At 69.7% G+C, this 15,790-nt stretch overlaps 1 protein-coding gene across 6 annotated transcripts in view; it reads left to right on the forward strand.

The window, feature by feature from the left end:
• Positions 1 to 15,790, forward strand: part of PPARA (peroxisome proliferator activated receptor alpha) — a 38,368-nt gene that overhangs the window by 12,738 nt on the left and 9,840 nt on the right. For 4 of the 6 annotated variants that reach the window (XM_084878128.1, XM_084878132.1, XM_084878133.1 and 1 more), the window contains 3 exons: positions 11,508 to 11,762; positions 11,875 to 12,035; positions 14,361 to 14,499. In XM_084878128.1, the coding sequence (XP_084734254.1) occupies positions 11,508 to 11,762; positions 11,875 to 12,035; positions 14,361 to 14,499 (555 nt within the window). Of the gene's footprint in view, positions 1 to 767; positions 1,079 to 11,507; positions 11,763 to 11,874; positions 12,036 to 14,360; positions 14,500 to 15,790 lie in introns of those variants that run through there. The other 2 variants (XM_084878131.1, XM_084878129.1) reach the window with 2 other exon arrangements.

Raw genomic sequence — 15,790 nt, forward strand, 5'->3', positions numbered from 1 at the left:
CCCAGGTACGTGCCCTTGACCGGAATCGAACCCGGGACCCATTGGTGTGCAGGCCAGTGCTGTATCCACTGAGGCATACCGGCCAGGGCCCAGGTCCGTTCGTTTAAATAAATGAGGGTTCTGTGTGAGAAAGGGACGCTGCTCGGCATGCACCACGGCATTGGGCTCACACGGTCGATGCTTACTGCGCCCACCCACGGGAGAGGAGGCTGAGCCGAAATTCCTGTTCGGAGTGAGAGGTGGGGGCAGAGAGGCCGGTGACCCGGCCTGAGCTGTGGGGACACAGGGGACAGGGTCCGGGCAGGTGACCCAGGGCCTGAGCTGTGGGGACGCAGGGGACAGGGTCCGCCTGGGGGGTCCGGGCAGGTGACCCAGGGCCTGGGCTGTGGGGACGCAGGGGACAGGGTCCGTCCGGGGGGTCCGGGCAGGTGACCCGGTCCTGAGCTGTGGGGACGCAGGGGACAGGGTCCGTCTGGGGGGTCCGGGCGGGCCTCGGGGAGGCAGTGGTAGCTGAGCTTCCTGGAAGGAGCAGGAATCGGAACGGGATCCAGGGCGGAGGCGGGAGGTGCCGCGCGGGGGCGAATGCCCGTCTGCTCCTCCGGCCGATGCGGGGTTGGGGGGGAGGGAGAGGTGGGAGGGGGTGGGGAGCTGGTGAGGGGGCCCCGAGGGGGAGGTGCACCGGAGGGGGCTGGTGAGGGGGCCCCGAGGGGCAGCTCCGGGCGCCTCCCGGGAGGTGGCGGCGGAGGGGCGGGAGGGGCCGTGCCTCCGGCTGGAGCGGGTCCCGGCAGAGGCGGGCAGCCGGCCGGCACGCGGCGGAGGAATGTCCCAGAGGGACAGGAGGTCCCGGGGCGGTGCCTGTCCTCTGAGCGCCCGTGGGCGTGACAGCATGTGACAGCTGGATTTAGCTGGACGCCTCTGGCCGCCGTCGGGCCGGACGAGCGGAGGGCGTCCAGGTTGACGGCAGGTGGGGACGGAGGACCCCTGCTCCGGGCAGGGCGCCGGCCGGTCCAGCTGGCCTTCGCGGAGCCACGTGACCCGATGGTGACACCCTCGGTCTGTCTCCTTACCTGCGGGCCAGGTACTGGCACTGAGGAGCTCAGCCCCTAAGGAGCGGGAATGGCTGTCCTTCAGGCCGCCCCGGAGAGCTGGCCGGAGAGCAGGGGGTGGGGCAGGGCCAGGTGGGAGGGGCGGGGGTCCAGGTGGGAGGGGCAGGGGCCCAGGTGGGTGGGGCAGGGCCAGGTGGGAGGGGCGGGGGTCCAGGTGGGAGGGGGCGGGGGTCCAGGTGGGAGGGGCAGGGGTCAGGTGGGAGGGGCGGGGGCCCAGGTGGGAGGGGGCGGGGGTCCAGGTGGGAGGGGGAGGGGGTCCAGGTGGGAGGGGTGGGGGTCCAGGTGGGAGGGGCAGGGGCCCAGGTGGGAGGGGCAGGGGCCCAGGTGGGAGGGGTGGGGGCCCAGGTGGGAGGGGTGGGGGCCCAGGTGGGAGGGGGAGGGGGTCAGGTGGGAGGGGCGGGGGCCCAGGTGGGAGGGGTGGGGGTCCAGGTGGGAGGGGCAGGGGCCCAGGTGGGAGGGGCAGGGGCCCAGGTGGGAGGGGTGGGGGCCCAGGTGGGAGGGGGCAGGGCCCAGGTGGGAGGGGTGGGGGTCCAGGTGGGAGGGGCGGGGGCCCAGGTGGGAGGGGCGGGGGCCCAGGTGGGAGGGGGCAGGGGTCCAGGTGGGAGGGGTGGGGGCCCAGGTGGGAGGGGGCAGGGGTCCAGGTGGGAGGGGGAGGGGGTCCAGGTGGGAGGGGCAGGGGCCCAGGTGGGAGGGGGCGGGGGTCCAGGTGGGAGGGGGCGGGGGCCCAGGTGGGAGGGGCGGGGGCCCAGGTGGGAGGGGTGGGGGCCCAGGTGGGAGGGGGCAGGGCCCAGGTGGGAGGGGTGGGGGTCCAGGTGGGAGGGGGCAGGGCCCAGGTGGGAGGGGTGGGGGCCCAGGTGGGAGGGGGCAGGGCCCAGGTGGGAGGGGCGGGGGTCCAGGTGGGAGGGGCAGGGGCCCAGGTGGGAGGGGCGGGGGCCCAGGTGGGAGGGGTGGGGGCCCAGGTGGGAGGGGGCGGGGCCCAGGTGGGAGGGGCGGGGGCCCAGGTGGGAGGGGCAGGGGTCCAGGTGGGAGGGGCGGGGGTCCAGGTGGGAGGGGCAGGGGCCCAGGTGGGAGGGGCAGGGGCCCAGGTGGGAGGGGCAGGGGCCCAGGTGGGAGGGGTGGGGGCCCAGGTGGGAGGGGTGGGGGCCCAGGTGGGAGGGGGAGGGGGTCAGGTGGGAGGGGCGGGGGCCCAGGTGGGAGGGGTGGGGGCCCAGGTGGGAGGGGCAGGGGCCCAGGTGGGAGGGGCAGGGGCCCAGGTGGGAGGGGTGGGGGCCCAGGTGGGAGGGGGCAGGGCCCAGGTGGGAGGGGTGGGGGTCCAGGTGGGAGGGGCGGGGGCCCAGGTGGGAGGGGCAGGGGCCCAGGTGGGAGGGGGCAGGGGTCCAGGTGGGAGGGGTGGGGGCCCAGGTGGGAGGGGGCAGGGGTCCAGGTGGGAGGGGGAGGGGGTCCAGGTGGGAGGGGCAGGGGCCCAGGTGGGAGGGGGCGGGGGTCCAGGTGGGAGGGGGCGGGGGCCCAGGTGGGAGGGGCGGGGGCCCAGGTGGGAGGGGGCAGGGCCCAGGTGGGAGGGGTGGGGGTCCAGGTGGGAGGGGGCAGGGCCCAGGTGGGAGGGGTGGGGGCCCAGGTGGGAGGGGGCAGGGCCCAGGTGGGAGGGGTGGGGGTCCAGGTGGGAGGGGCAGGGGCCCAGGTGGGAGGGGCGGGGGCCCAGGTGGGAGGGGTGGGGGCCCAGGTGGGAGGGGGCGGGGCCCAGGTGGGAGGGGCGGGGGCCCAGGTGGGAGGGGCAGGGGTCCAGGTGGGAGGGGCGGGGGCCCAGGTGGGAGGGGCAGGGGCCCAGGTGGGAGGGGGAGGGGGTCAGGTGGGAGGGGGCGGGGGCCCAGGTGGGAGGGGGCGGGGGCCCAGGTGGGAGGGGGCGGGGTCCAGGTGGGAGGGGCGGGGGCCCAGGTGGGAGAGGGCAGGGGTCCCGGTGGGAGGGGGCAGGGGTTCAGATGGGAGGGGACAGGTCCCCAGAGGAGGCGGTGATGCAGTGACTTAGGAGGGAAGCAGATTCACTCAGAGCAAACGGACCGCCCGCAGGACCGACCCTGTCCCCCCGCAGCCGAGAGGCCAGGTCACCCCAGGGCGGGCTGGGGCGAGGCGAGTGGGCAGCTGTTGGTCTGTTTTTGCGGCCGAGGGCGCCCATGGCGGGCCGTCCCGTCCCCGGCCTCCCGCCTCCCGGGCTCGGCCGTCTCCAGGGCATGGCCTCCGTGAATGGCGCCGCACATCTTTGCGATGGTGATTCCGAGTGTCCGTGTTACCCCGGACAGGGCTGTGGGTCCTGGGGTCCCCTGAGGCCTGGCCCAGGCGGGCCACCCTCTGCCGTGTCTCCCTCTGGCCTGTCTCCGCCTCCCACGCCCCTGCCTGGGCCGTGGTGTGTGCCCTGGTGGGTGTGTGCAGTGGTGGGCACGCCGGGCTGTGGTGTGAGCCCGGCAGGTGTGTGCGGTGGTGGGCACGGCTGGGCTGTGGTGTGAGCCCGGCGGGTGTGTGCGGTGGTGGGCACGGCCGGGCCGTGGTGTGTGCGGTGGTGGGCACGGCCGGGCCGTGGTGTGTGCGGTGGTGGGCACGGCCGGGCCGTGGTGTGAGCCCGGCAGGTGTGTGCGGTGGTGGGCACGGCCGGGCCGTGGTGTGAGCCCCGGCAGGTGTGTGCGGTGGTGGGCACGGCCGGGCTGTGGTGTGAGCCCGGCAGGTGTGTGCGGTGGTGGGCACGGCCGGGCCGTGGTGTGAGCCCGGCAGGTGTGTGCGGTGGTGGGCACGGCCGGGCTGTGGTGTGAGCCCGGCGGGTGTGTGCGGTGGTGGGCACGGCCGGGCCGTGGTGTGTGCGGTGGTGGGCACGGCCGGGCCGTGGTGTGTGCGGTGGTGGGCACGGCCGGGCTGTGGTGGGTGCGGAGGTGGGCACGGCTGGGCTGTGGTGTGAGCCCGGCGGGTGTGTGCGGTGGTGGGCACAGCCGGGCCGTGGTATGAGCCCGGCAGGTGTGTGTGGTGGTGGGCACGCCGGGCTGTGGTGTGAGCCCGGTGGGTGTGTGCGGTGGTGGGCGCGCCGGGGCTCAGGCCCCCCGGCTGTGCCCGGCTGTGCCCGGGGCGGCGGGCACGCTGCGTTTGCGGCGAGCGAGGACCGCGCCTTCCCCGGGGACTGGCGTGCGCTGCGGGGCGGGGCGGGGGCTCTCGCTCCGACATCGGCCGTCCGGACGGTGACATCCTTTAGCCGGAAACGAAGGCCCCGCCCGTCCCTCGGTGACCTGTTCCCGCCAAAGCCCGCCGGGCCTTCCTGGTTCCGTCACCCGCCGGCACGGCCAGGCCTGGCCCCCGCTGCTCTGCCCCGTGCCCGGCAGACGCTCCGGCGACACCGCTCTGCGTGCGGTCCGCACGGCCAGGCCCGCGCTCAGCATGAGCCTCACGTCCCCACCGGCCCGGGACAGCTCGGGCCCTCGCGTTCATGGACGGACGGACGGACGGACGGCGGAGCGCTCGCGGGGGGTAGCGCGGACGCTCTCGGCGGGAGGACGGAGGAGGGACAGCGGGAGGGAGCACACCCAGGGCGGCCTGGGCGCGGCGGGTGTCCCGGGACTGGCTGGGACGAGCGTTTGCCATTTAGATGAAGGACAAAGGCTGCCGGGCCGCCCTGTGCCATCCCGGCGGCCGCCTGCCCCTGCCGGGTTCTCCGACGGCAGCATGGCAGCGCCTCGGCATTGCTGGAAGGTTCCGGAAAGCGTGGCCAGGCCCTCGTGCCGGCGGGTGCCGGGTCCACGAAGGTCAGGGAGGCGTGCGGGAGCAGGACGGTGTGAGCCGCTGCAGTTCGGGCCTGGCCCCCCCGCGCCCTCTGTTCTCGGGGTGCCCCCCTCCGCCTGGCCCCCCGGCCCCTGAGGAGGCGGTCAGGCCGGTTAACCATTGGGCGGGGTAATGATTAATCCGGTTCCGTGAATTCTGCTCCCGGCGGGGCACGCGCTGTCTGGCGTTTGTTGTTGATGCTGATGTTGAAATGTTACTTTAACCCGATCAGCACATGGAGCTAAAGGCTCCCACGTATGAGCCTGAAACACACCGGGCACGTCTGAGGCCCGGGACACAGCCTTGGGAGGGCCGGCAGGAAGGAGCTCAGGCAGAGTGGTCCCGCCGCCCCCCCCCCCGCACACGTGTCCCCCCGCACACGCGTCCCCCGCACACGTGTCCCCCCGCACACGCGTCCCCCACAGGCACCCACCTCGCCCCCGGCAGCCATGAGGTCCCCGGGGCCCACGTGGCAGAGAGGCAGTCGGTTCCTAGGCGACGGCACTGCCACCTGCGAGGTGACAATTTGACAGGGTTTACGGGACAGGAAGCCAGGGCTGGCGATGGAGACACAAGCAGAGGGAGAGCTCTCAACCGGGACCGTTACCCAAGCCCTGAGCGCAGCGCGGGTCTGAGAGAACCCGGCCCGTGACCCCGTCCTTCCCGGAGTCGGATCCCGTGGCCCCGTCCTTCCCAGAGTCGGATCCCGTGGCCCCGTCCTTCCCGGAGTCGGATCCCGTGGCCGCTGTCCTTCCCGGAGTCAGATCTCTGGCTCAGAGCTATGTTCGCCGCCTGGACAGCGCCGAGCTGCCACCTCACGTTTAACTTCAGAAAGGCCTCTGGGTCCCAGGACCGCCCGCGGGGAGGCAGCGGGCAGAGGCGGTGCCGCCCTCGGAGCCGGCCCGGGGGCTTCTCCGCCTTCTGTCCAGAGGTGGGCAGCCTTTCCTGCAAGGGCACGTGGGCATTTATGACATCATCCCGGCCGGGCCCCGTGCCCGCCTTACCCAGGAGCCTGCTCTGTGTGGGACAGCCCCAATGAGGCCCGTGCCGCCCCCCGGTCTGTTCAATAAGAGGGGAACCTGCCTGCCTTCCCCCAAAGACCTGCTCCCCTTACCACTGAGCCGCCCAGCTTCTCTCTGCCGCTCCCCGTGGAGAGCCCCGCCCGCCCGGCGTGCCCGTAGATGCCCGTGCGGGAGGCCCCGGGCCCCGGCCTGGCACAGCCTCCCTGGAGAGGAGAGAGGTGTCGGCGTCACCGCCGTCCCATCCCGGCCGGCTGAGGCGGGACCTTCCTCACGGCGAGGCGTGGCCCCTGCCCCCCTGCCCCCAACCCCAATGCTTTGTTTTAAATCCCCTCCTGAAGGGCCGCCCGCCAGGGGCCGAGCCTTCCCGAGGGGCCGTGGCTCCGCCCAGACACCGTGGCCTGCCACTGTGGGAGGGCTGGCCGAGCTGAGCCAGGCCAGTCCGGGGAGTCGCGGGCAGGCCTCCGCCCGGTCCGGTGGCGCCGCGGTGCCAGGCCGGCGCGGTGCCAGGAGCCCGGCGCTCGCTGCCGCGGGGATCGCCCTGGACGTGAGCTGACACAGCTCAGAACATTCCCGCCCCCGGCACAGGCGCGGCCCAGGGAGACGGACGTGGACACGGGCCAATCGGGGCTCCCGGGGAGGAGGTGCGTGGGAACCGGAGGCGGTGCCCCCAGCCCTGCTTGGCTGCGCCCCAGGCTACTCCGCCAAACACGGAGCCTCCGTGTGAAAGGTGACCCGTGCACGTGAACACGCCCTGCCTCCACCTCCCAGCAGGAGGGAGCGGGGGGGGGGGGGGCCGCAGTCTGTCCTCTCTCCGTCCTCCTCTCTCCGTCCTCCTCTCTCCGTCCTCCTCTCTCTGTCCTCCTCTCTCTGTGTCCTCTCTCTGTCCTCCTCTCTCTCTCTGTCCTCTCTCTCTGTCCTCTCTCTCTGTCCTTCTCTCTCTCTCTGTCCTCTCTCTCTGTCCTATCTCTCTCTGTCCTCTCTCTCTCTGTCCTCCTCTCTCTCTGTCCTCTCTCTGTCCTGCTCTCTCTCTGTCCTTTCTCTCCTCAGTCCTCTCTCTCCTCTGTCCTTCTCTCTCCACTGTCCTTCTCTCTCTCTGTCCTTCTCTCTCTTCCTTTCTTTTCTATTATTTCCCTTTTTTGCTTTGTTTGGTTAATCCTCACCCGAGGATGTTTCCATTGATATTTAGGGAGAGTGGACGAGAGGGGGAGAGACACAGAGTAACACTGATGAGAAAGAAACACATTGACGGGTTGCTTCCTGCAGGTGCCCCAACCAGGGCCTGGGCTGGGAGGAGCCTGCAACGGAGGTACATGCCCTTGACCGGACTCAAACACAGGACCCTTCCGTTCACAGGCTGGTGCTCTATCCACTGAGCCACCCCGGCCAGGGCTGTTGCCTTTTTTTTTTTTTTTTTTTTTTTTTTTTAATGTCCTGTAGGTTTTGGGTGCCCGGCGTGGTGGTTCTCCAGGGGATGTTTGGTTACTGAGACCTGCAACAGCACCTCTGAGGCTCACACTTGCGTTTCTGAGGCGAAGAGGCGGCTCTGACGTGGCCGGGCCGCTCAGCACAGCAGGGGGGACCGGGGCCTCGGTGACGGGAGGCGTGCCGGGAGAACGCCTTTGCCGGGACCAGGCCGGGCGGCTCTCCCGGGCCCTCTCGGCCTCAGCGGGAACGCTGCGCTGGGACAGGCCTGTGAGGCCCATGTGCGTCCCGGAGCCTCCCCGGCCACCGGGTCTTGGTCCCCGGCAGTCCGGGCTGCGGAGAAACGCCGCCCTTGTCACCGCTGTCCCTCCGGAGGCTGGGCGGGGGGGGGGTCAGGCTGGAGACAGGCCGTGCAGGCCCCAAGGAGCCGAGGTGGGCTGGGCCGGGGTGCCCACACGCACGGGACAGACCCCGCGCACAGACAGGGCCCCCGCGCACGGACAGACCCCACGCATGGACAGACCCCGCGCACGGACAGACCCCACACACGGACAGACCCCACGCACGGACAGACCCCGCGCACGGACAGACCCCACACACGGACAGACCCCACGGACGGACAGACCCCACGCACGGACAGACCCACGGACGGACAGACCCCACGCACGGACAGACCCCACGCACGGACAGACCCCACGGACGGACAGACCCCACGCACGGACAGACCCCACGCACGGACAGACCCCGCGCACGGACAGACCCCACGCACGGACAGACCCCACCCACGGACAGACCCCACGGACGGACAGGAACCCCACGCACGGACAGACCCACGCACGGACAGACCCCGCGCACGGACAGACCCCACGCACGGACAGACCCCACGCACGGACAGACCCCGCGCACGGACAGACCCCACACACGGACAGACCCCACGCACGGACAGACCCACCCACGGACAGACCCCACGGACGGACAGGAACCCCACGCACGGACAGACCCCACGCACGGACAGACCCCGCGCACGGACAGACCCCACGCACGGACAGACCCCACGGACGGACAGGAACCCCACGCAGGGGCAGGGCCGCTCTGGACGTCAGACGCAGACACCTTCGCGCCCTGAGGAGGAGCCAGAGCCGCCGAGCGCCTGGGGCCCGGACGTGCGGCCGAGGGAGGCGGCCGTGAGCCCAGCTCCGCTCTCCGCCTGGGCCTACCTGCTCCGCCAGAGCACCGGCCGGAGCAGAGGCTCAGTGACGGTGGAGCCCGCCGGGCGGCGTGGCACTCCACCGGGGTTCACCCGTCTGCCCTTCCTCCGCAGCGAGGCCCATGCGTCTCCAGCAGAACCTCAGTGTGCTTTCAAAACAGCGGAGCCCTGGCTGTGTGTCTCAGTGGATAGAGCATCGGCCTGCAGACAGCAGGGTCCCAGGTTTGATTCTGGTCAAGGCCACAGGCCCGGGGTTGCGGGCTCCATCCCCAGTTGGGGTGTGCAGGAGGCAGCTGATCAATGATGCTCTCTCATCATTGACATTTCTATCTCTTCTCTCCCTCTCAGAAATTAATAAAAATATACATACATACATATATATATGTATATATGTATATATATTTAAAAAGCAGCAGAAGGTAGCCCTGGCTGGTGTGGCTTAGGGATTAGAGCAACGACCCACACACTGCAGGGTCTCAGGTTCGGGTCCTGGCCAAGGGCATATTCCTGGGTGGCAGGTTTGACCCAGCCCAGCCGGGCGCACTCAGGAGGCAGCCACCGGATGTGCCTCTCACATCGATGTTTCTCTGTCTTCCCTCCCGCCCCGCCCGATCTCTGAGAGTCGGTGGGAAAAGCTTCCCCGGGGAGGACTAACAACAAAACAAACAGCCGATCCCGGCCGGCGTGGCTCGGGCCGAGCAGCCACCTGGGAACCCGGAGTTGCAGTTTGTTCCCGGTCGGGGCACCGGCCCAGGGTTTCAGGCTCGATCCCCCGTGTGGGGCGTGCGGGAGGCAGCGGTCCATGAGTCTCTCTCCTCAGTGACTTTCTATCTCCTCCTCCCTCTCCCTTCCTCTCTGACATCAATACAAACATATTTGTTTAAAAAGCACCGGGAAGCCAAGGCCGGTTTGGCTCAGTGGATAGAGCGTCGGCCTGCGGACTGAAAGGTCCCGGGTTCGATTCCGGTCAGGGGCATGTACGTTGGTTGCGGGCACATCCCCGGTAGTGGGTGTGCAGGAGGCAGCTGGTCAATGTTTCTCTCTCATCGACGTTTCTAGCTCTCTACCCCTCGCCCTTCCTCTCTGTAAACAATCAATAAAATATATTTTTAAAAAAATAAAAAGCACCAGGAAATGAAATGACGAGAACTCAGAACTCCGACCGCCCACGCTGCAGCGGCCGGAGCCCCATGTGGTTCGTGCGTCGGAGAGCAGCCCCTGGTCCTGTGCTCCCGCCGGACAGCTGCCCGCCCCGGACGCTGCGAGGGCACAGGGTGGGCGGGGCGGGAGGCTGGCCGCCCCCGGCGGGCGCTGCGGTGGCCAGGGCCCGGGCGGGGGCAGGCTGCAGACAGGTCAGGCCCGCGGTGCCGAGGTGAGGGCCATCGGTCTGGAGGGCACAGGGCGTGTTTGAGCAGCGGGCTGGCCACCAGCTCGGAGACAGGCCGTGTGACTTTGTACCCGGTCCCTGTGCTCCGCGCCGGCACAGAGGACGGCGGGCGGCGGCTCGGACGGCCGGCCGTTCCTCCTTCACGGCCCGGGGGCCGGAGGCTGAGACCAGGAGCCGCGGCTCGCAGGCGGGCCTCGCCGTCCTCACACGTCCGGTCTCTGGTCCGGGCCTCTCCTCCCGAGGAAGCGGCCTGCGGGTCGGGGTCCAGGCCGAGCACCGTTATCTCGCCGCCGCCTCCTCTCCGAGTCCGGCCACGTCTGGAGCTGGATCGGGGGCGCCCCCGGCCCTCGCGGGCCCCCGAGAACCTTCTCTTGCTGTGAGTTGAACCTGCCTGGCTCTGCCGGGACGCGCCTGCCAAGATTGTTTTAAGCTCTGCCGTGCCCGTGGCTGCACAGGCATTCTCGGCGTGCCCACGTGAGTGCCCGGGGTGCCGGCGGCCTGTCCTGTTTGCCAGCCGCCCGCCCCCACCCCCATCCCCGGCCCAGCCGAGCCGCACCGCCCGGCCTGTGCCCCCAGGCCCGGCCCGAACCGTGACCTCCCGGCCTCTGCACTTGCTGTCGACTTGCTGGGACGCTGCCCCCGCCCCCCTGCACACCCCCTCCTCCTCAGCTCTCACCGCCCATCGGGGCTCCCCAGCGCCGGCGTGGACCAGAGTCCACTTCCCGTCCGCTCTCCCGCGTCACGTGTCCCTCCGGCCTGCGTGCGTGTGCGTGTGTGTTCCCGGAGAGCGGGGCTGTGTCCGCCGGCCGGGCCGCTCCGGTCCGGAGCTGAGCTTGGCGCTGACCCCGGCCCGGCTGGCCAAGGCGCCGTAACGCCTCGTGTTTAAAGGTTTTCATTCTCTCAGGGAGCCTATCCAGACTCAAGCCCTGACCCACGCGAGACACAGCCACCCTCCCCCCTAACTCTGTAGGAAGGCTGGAGAGCGTCTCCAGAGGCCTTCCACGAAAGCCACTTCCCCGGCCGGCGTGGCTCCGTGGTGGAGCGCGGACCTGTGAGCCGGGAGGTCACGGTTCGATTCCCGGCCAGGGTTGAGGGCTCGGTCAGGTGTGGGCTGTGCAGAGGCAGCCGACTCACGAGTCTCTCTCATCGTGGATGTTTCTTTCTTTCTTTCTTTCTTTCTTTTAAAGTGCATTTTATTGAATTTTTACAGAGAGGAAGAGAGAGGGATAGAGATCAGCTGCCTCCTGCATGCCCCCCCCCCCCCCCACTGGGGATGTGCCCACAACCAAGGCACATGCCCCTGACCGGATTGAACCTGGGACCCTTCCGTCCGCAGGCCGACGCTCTATCCACTGAGCCACACCGGTTTTGGCTCATCATGGATGTTTCTCCCTCTCCCCTCCCCCCCTTTTCTCTCTAAAAGAAACCAATGGAAACATTAAAAAGGAAGACAGGCTCGGGCGGAGGCGGGGCCGTCCGTGCTGGGGTTCGGGCCGCGGCGTCCTCGGGGAGGGACGCTCCGGGAGGGGGGCCGCGCCCTCCGGCGGCCTCACCGCCGTCTCTCTCCGCAGCTCCGGGCGGCGGGCCGGGCGGGCCGGCGGCCGGCGCCGCGGGCAGGATGGTGGACACCGAGAGCCCGATCTGCGCCCTCTTCCCCCTGGAGGCCGAGGACCTGGAGAGCCCGCTGTCGGAGGAGTTCCTGCAGGAGATGGGGGGCCTCCCCGAGCTGCCGCCGCCCCTCGGCGAGGACAGCGCCGGCAGCTTCAGCTTCACCGACTACCAGTGCCTGGGGAGCGGCCCCGGGTCCGAGGGCTCCGCCGTCACCGGTGGGTGCGGGTCCGGGAGCCGTTCTCCCCAGGGAGGCGCCCTTCAGCGGGTGTGTGTGTGTGTGTGTGTGTGTGTGCTGTGCACACTCACCGCGTCCCCCTCTGTCCTCAGACACGCTGTCCCCGGCGTCCAGCCCCTCCTCCGTCTCCTGCCCCGCGGTCCCCGGCAGCGCCGACGAGGCCGCCAGCACGGCCCTCCACATCGAGTGCAGAATCTGCGGGGACAAGGCCTCCGGCTACCACTACGGGGTCCACGCGTGCGAAGGCTGCAAGGTACGGGCCTGCGCCAGGGGCCGCGTGCGGCTCGTTTTATGTCATTTATTTTGTTTATTCTTAATCCTCACCAGGGGTGTTTTCCCATTGGTTGTTGGAGAGAGTGGAAAAGAGGGAGACCGAGAGAAACGTCGATGTGAGAGAAACACATCAGTGGGCCGCCTCCTGCACAGGCACCCTGACCAGGGCCTGGGCCGGGGAGGAGCCTGCAACCGAGGTGCATGCCCTTGACCAGAATCGAACCCGGGACCCTTTAAACCCAGGACCCTCTGTCCACAGGCCGACACTGTCCACACCAGCCAGGGCCTTTCCTTTGTGCATGATGTTTGTCGTTGGAAAACAGATCTGCCGGCGGCAGCAGAGGGGGAACTGAGCGAGGCAGCCGGTGCCTCTCCCCGGAGTCTGCAGGCCCCGCGCCGGCTGGTGAGGCCGCGCTGGAGGCCGGGCGCCCGCGCAGGCCTTCCCTCAGAGGCGCGGCTGGAGCTCCGTCCCCGTCTCCCTTCCTCCCCCGCACGCCAGAGAGCAGGTCCCATGGCAGCCAGAGACGCCGTGTCTTCTCGCTCAGCGGCCACGGGCACGGGGCAGCTGGCCTGGTGCTGCCCCCCCCTCCCCGCCCCCGCTGCTCTGGACCACCCCCTCCCTGCCCCCCCCCCCCCCCGCTGCTCTGGACCACCCCCTCCCCGCCCCCGCTGCTCTGGACCACCCCCTCCCTGCCTCCCCCCCCCGCTGCTCTGGACCACCCCCTCCCCGCCCCCGCTGCTCTGGACCACCCCCTCCCCGCCCCCGCTGCTCTGGACCACCTTCTCCCCGCCCCCCCGCTGCTCTGGACCGCCCCCTCCACGCCCCCGCTGCTCTGGACCACCCCCTCCCCGCCCCCCCGCTGCTCTGGACCACCCCCTCCCCGCCCCCGCTGCTCTGGACCGCCCCCTCCCCGCCCCCGCTGCTCTGGACCGCCCCCTCCCCGCCCCCGCTGCTCTGGACCACCCCCTCCCCGCCCCCGCTGCTCTGGACCACCCCCTCCCCGCCCCCCCGCTGCTCTGGACCGCCCCCTCCCCGCCCCCGCTGCTCTGGACCACCCCCTCCCCGCCCCCGCTGCTCTGGACCACCCCCTTCTCCACCACGAGCACCCTCGGGCAGCTCCACGTTCTGGGGCTCGGCCAGACCCACACACGTGTGACAGGGCCCGCGGCTCAGCAGGTCCGGCCGTGTCCCCGGCGTTCTGCCCACTGGGCCACTGTCCCAGTGCGCCGTAGGAAGGACCACGCGGACACCGGCCGTCCCACGCGTGGTGTCCTCTCACAGCGACAGGCACATGTCAGGGGCCTCGTGCGTGACGCCCAGCAGAGCCAGTCATCTGACTGCCGGTGACAGGGGTCCCCTCCTTGTGCTCGCGGGCGTGTGACGAGCTTCTGGAGGCCACGGCCTCCAGTGGACGTGCACACTGCCTGCTCCCAGCACAGCACCGCCTCCAGCCAGCCGGTGCGCAGGACGGCCACGTGAGGCAGCCTGGTGTGCTGGGCAGCCACGTGAGGCAGCCTGGTGCACAGGACGGCCACGTGAGGCAGCCTGGTGTGCGGGGCGGCCACGTGAGACAGCCTGGTGTGCAGGAGGGATGGCCATGTGAGGCGGCCTGGTGTGCGGGTAGGATGGGCCACATGAGGCAGCCTGGTGTGCCGGAAGGGCAGCCACATGAGGCAGCCTGGTGTGCAGGAGGGGCAGCCACGTGAGGCAGCCTGGTGTGCGGGACGGCCACGTGAGGCAGCCTGGTGTGCGGAGCGGCCACGTGAGGCAGCCTGGTGCACAGGACGGCCACGTGAGGCAGCCTGGTGTGCGGGTAGGATGGGCCACGTGAGGCAGCCTGGTGTGTGGGGCGGCCATGTGAGGCGGCCTGGTGTGCGGGAGGGACGGCCACGTGAGGCGGCCTGGTGTGCGGGTAGCATGGCCATGTGAGGCAGCCTGGTGTGCGGGAGGCAGCTGATCCGTGATTCTCTCTCATCGTTGATGTTTCTCCCCCACTCCCATCCCTTCCTCTCTGAAATCAATAAGAACATATTTTTAAAGAAGAATACATTGAAAAAGTGTGTAAATCATAGCAGTACCGAGCAGCTCTGTGGGGGTTAGAATTGTGTCCCTCCAAGCCGGGTGAGGGCGCTGGGAGCTATTTTGAGTTTTGCCTTGCTTTCTTGTCCCTGCTTTTTCCTGGAGCGAAGTGTAAATTTTCGTCAGCGCGTCCCCATTGCACAGACCTCCGCGCTCAGTCCCTGACGGGCTCCCGCCGCAGGCCCAGGGCTGGCTGCGGCCCGGCCTCACCCCCGCCTCCCACAGGGCTTCTTCCGGCGCACCATCCGCCTGAAGCTGGCCTACGACAAGTGCGAGCGGAGCTGCAAGATCCAGAAGAAGAACCGCAACAAGTGCCAGTACTGCCGCTTCCACAAGTGCCTGGCGGTCGGGATGTCCCATAACGGTAGGTAAGGCTGCGTCGCCTCTGCCCGCCCCCTCCCGCCCCCAGCCCGTCCGCCGCCGTCCGAGGGGCTAGTGGAAAGCACGCACTGCGGCCGTCAGAGCCCAGGCCGTGCCATAGCCATCAGTGCCCGGGTCATGGGCGGCCGTCTGTGCCTGGTCACACCGCGGCCGTCAGAGCCCGGGTCATGGGCGGCCGTCAGGGCCCAGGTCACCTCGCAGCTGTCAGAGCCCGGGTCACACCGCGGCCGTCAGAGCCCGGGTCACACTGCGGCCGTCAGGGCCCGGGTCACACCGGCCCGTCCGTGCCCGGGTCATGGGCGGCCGTCCGTGCCTGGTCACACCGTGGCCGTCAGGGCCCGGGTCACACCGGCCCGTCCGTGCCCAGGCCATGCCATAGCCATCAGTGCCCGGGTCATGGGCGGCCGTCCGTGCCTGGTCACACTGCGGCCGTCAGGGCCCGGGTCACACCGGCCCGTCCGTGCCCGGGTCATGGGCGGCCGTCTGTGCCTGGTCACACCGTGGCCGTCAGGGACTGGGTCACACCGGCCCGTCCGTGCCCAGGCCATGCCATAGCCATCAGTGCCCGGGTCATGGGCGGCCGTCCGTGCCTGGTCACACCGCGGCCGTCAGGGCCCGGGTCATGGGCGGCCGTCAGTGCCCGGGTCACACCAGGCCATCAGTGCCCGGCAGGCAGCACCGCGGGGCACTGTTGGACCAGCCCCACCGGGAGTCCCTGTTAGACGTGCCAGACACTGAGTCGTCAGCGGCCGACGGCAGACGGGGCCGTGGGTTCAGGCCGCACGGGAAGCAGGAGCCGTTGTGAGTGTCCTCCCTGTGGGGAGTTAACTGCATAGAGCCTGGTCTCGTTGTAGAGCGCGCCAGTTATTGTGCGAAAGTGAATTTAAAACAACGAGGTCAGCCCTACCAGGTGCTCAGAGACAGAGCGTCGACCTACGAACCAGGAGGTCACGGTTCAATTCCCGGTCAGGACACAGGCCTGGGTTTTGGGCTCGATCCCCAGTGAGGGGCGTGCAGGAGGCAGCTGATCCGTGATTCTCATCAGTGATGTTTCTCTCCCTCTCCCCCTCTCCCTTCCTCTCTCTGAAATGAATAAAAACATTTAAAAAATAAAACAACGAGCTCACAGGAGTTGCGGCCTATCTTCTGGAGAAAGGCAGAGGTGCTCACCTTCACCTCCTCCGTCACAGACGACGGCGCCCGTGGCAGCAGCTGAATCCCATCCTGCCAAAGCAGCAGTTTATGCCGTTGCCTTTTATTTTAACCTTAAAAAG

Source organism: Pipistrellus hanaki (genome assembly GCF_964339955.1).
Source record: "Pipistrellus hanaki genome assembly, chromosome: 3".
In the NCBI taxonomy this organism is placed as follows: Eukaryota; Metazoa; Chordata; class Mammalia; order Chiroptera; family Vespertilionidae; genus Pipistrellus; species Pipistrellus hanaki.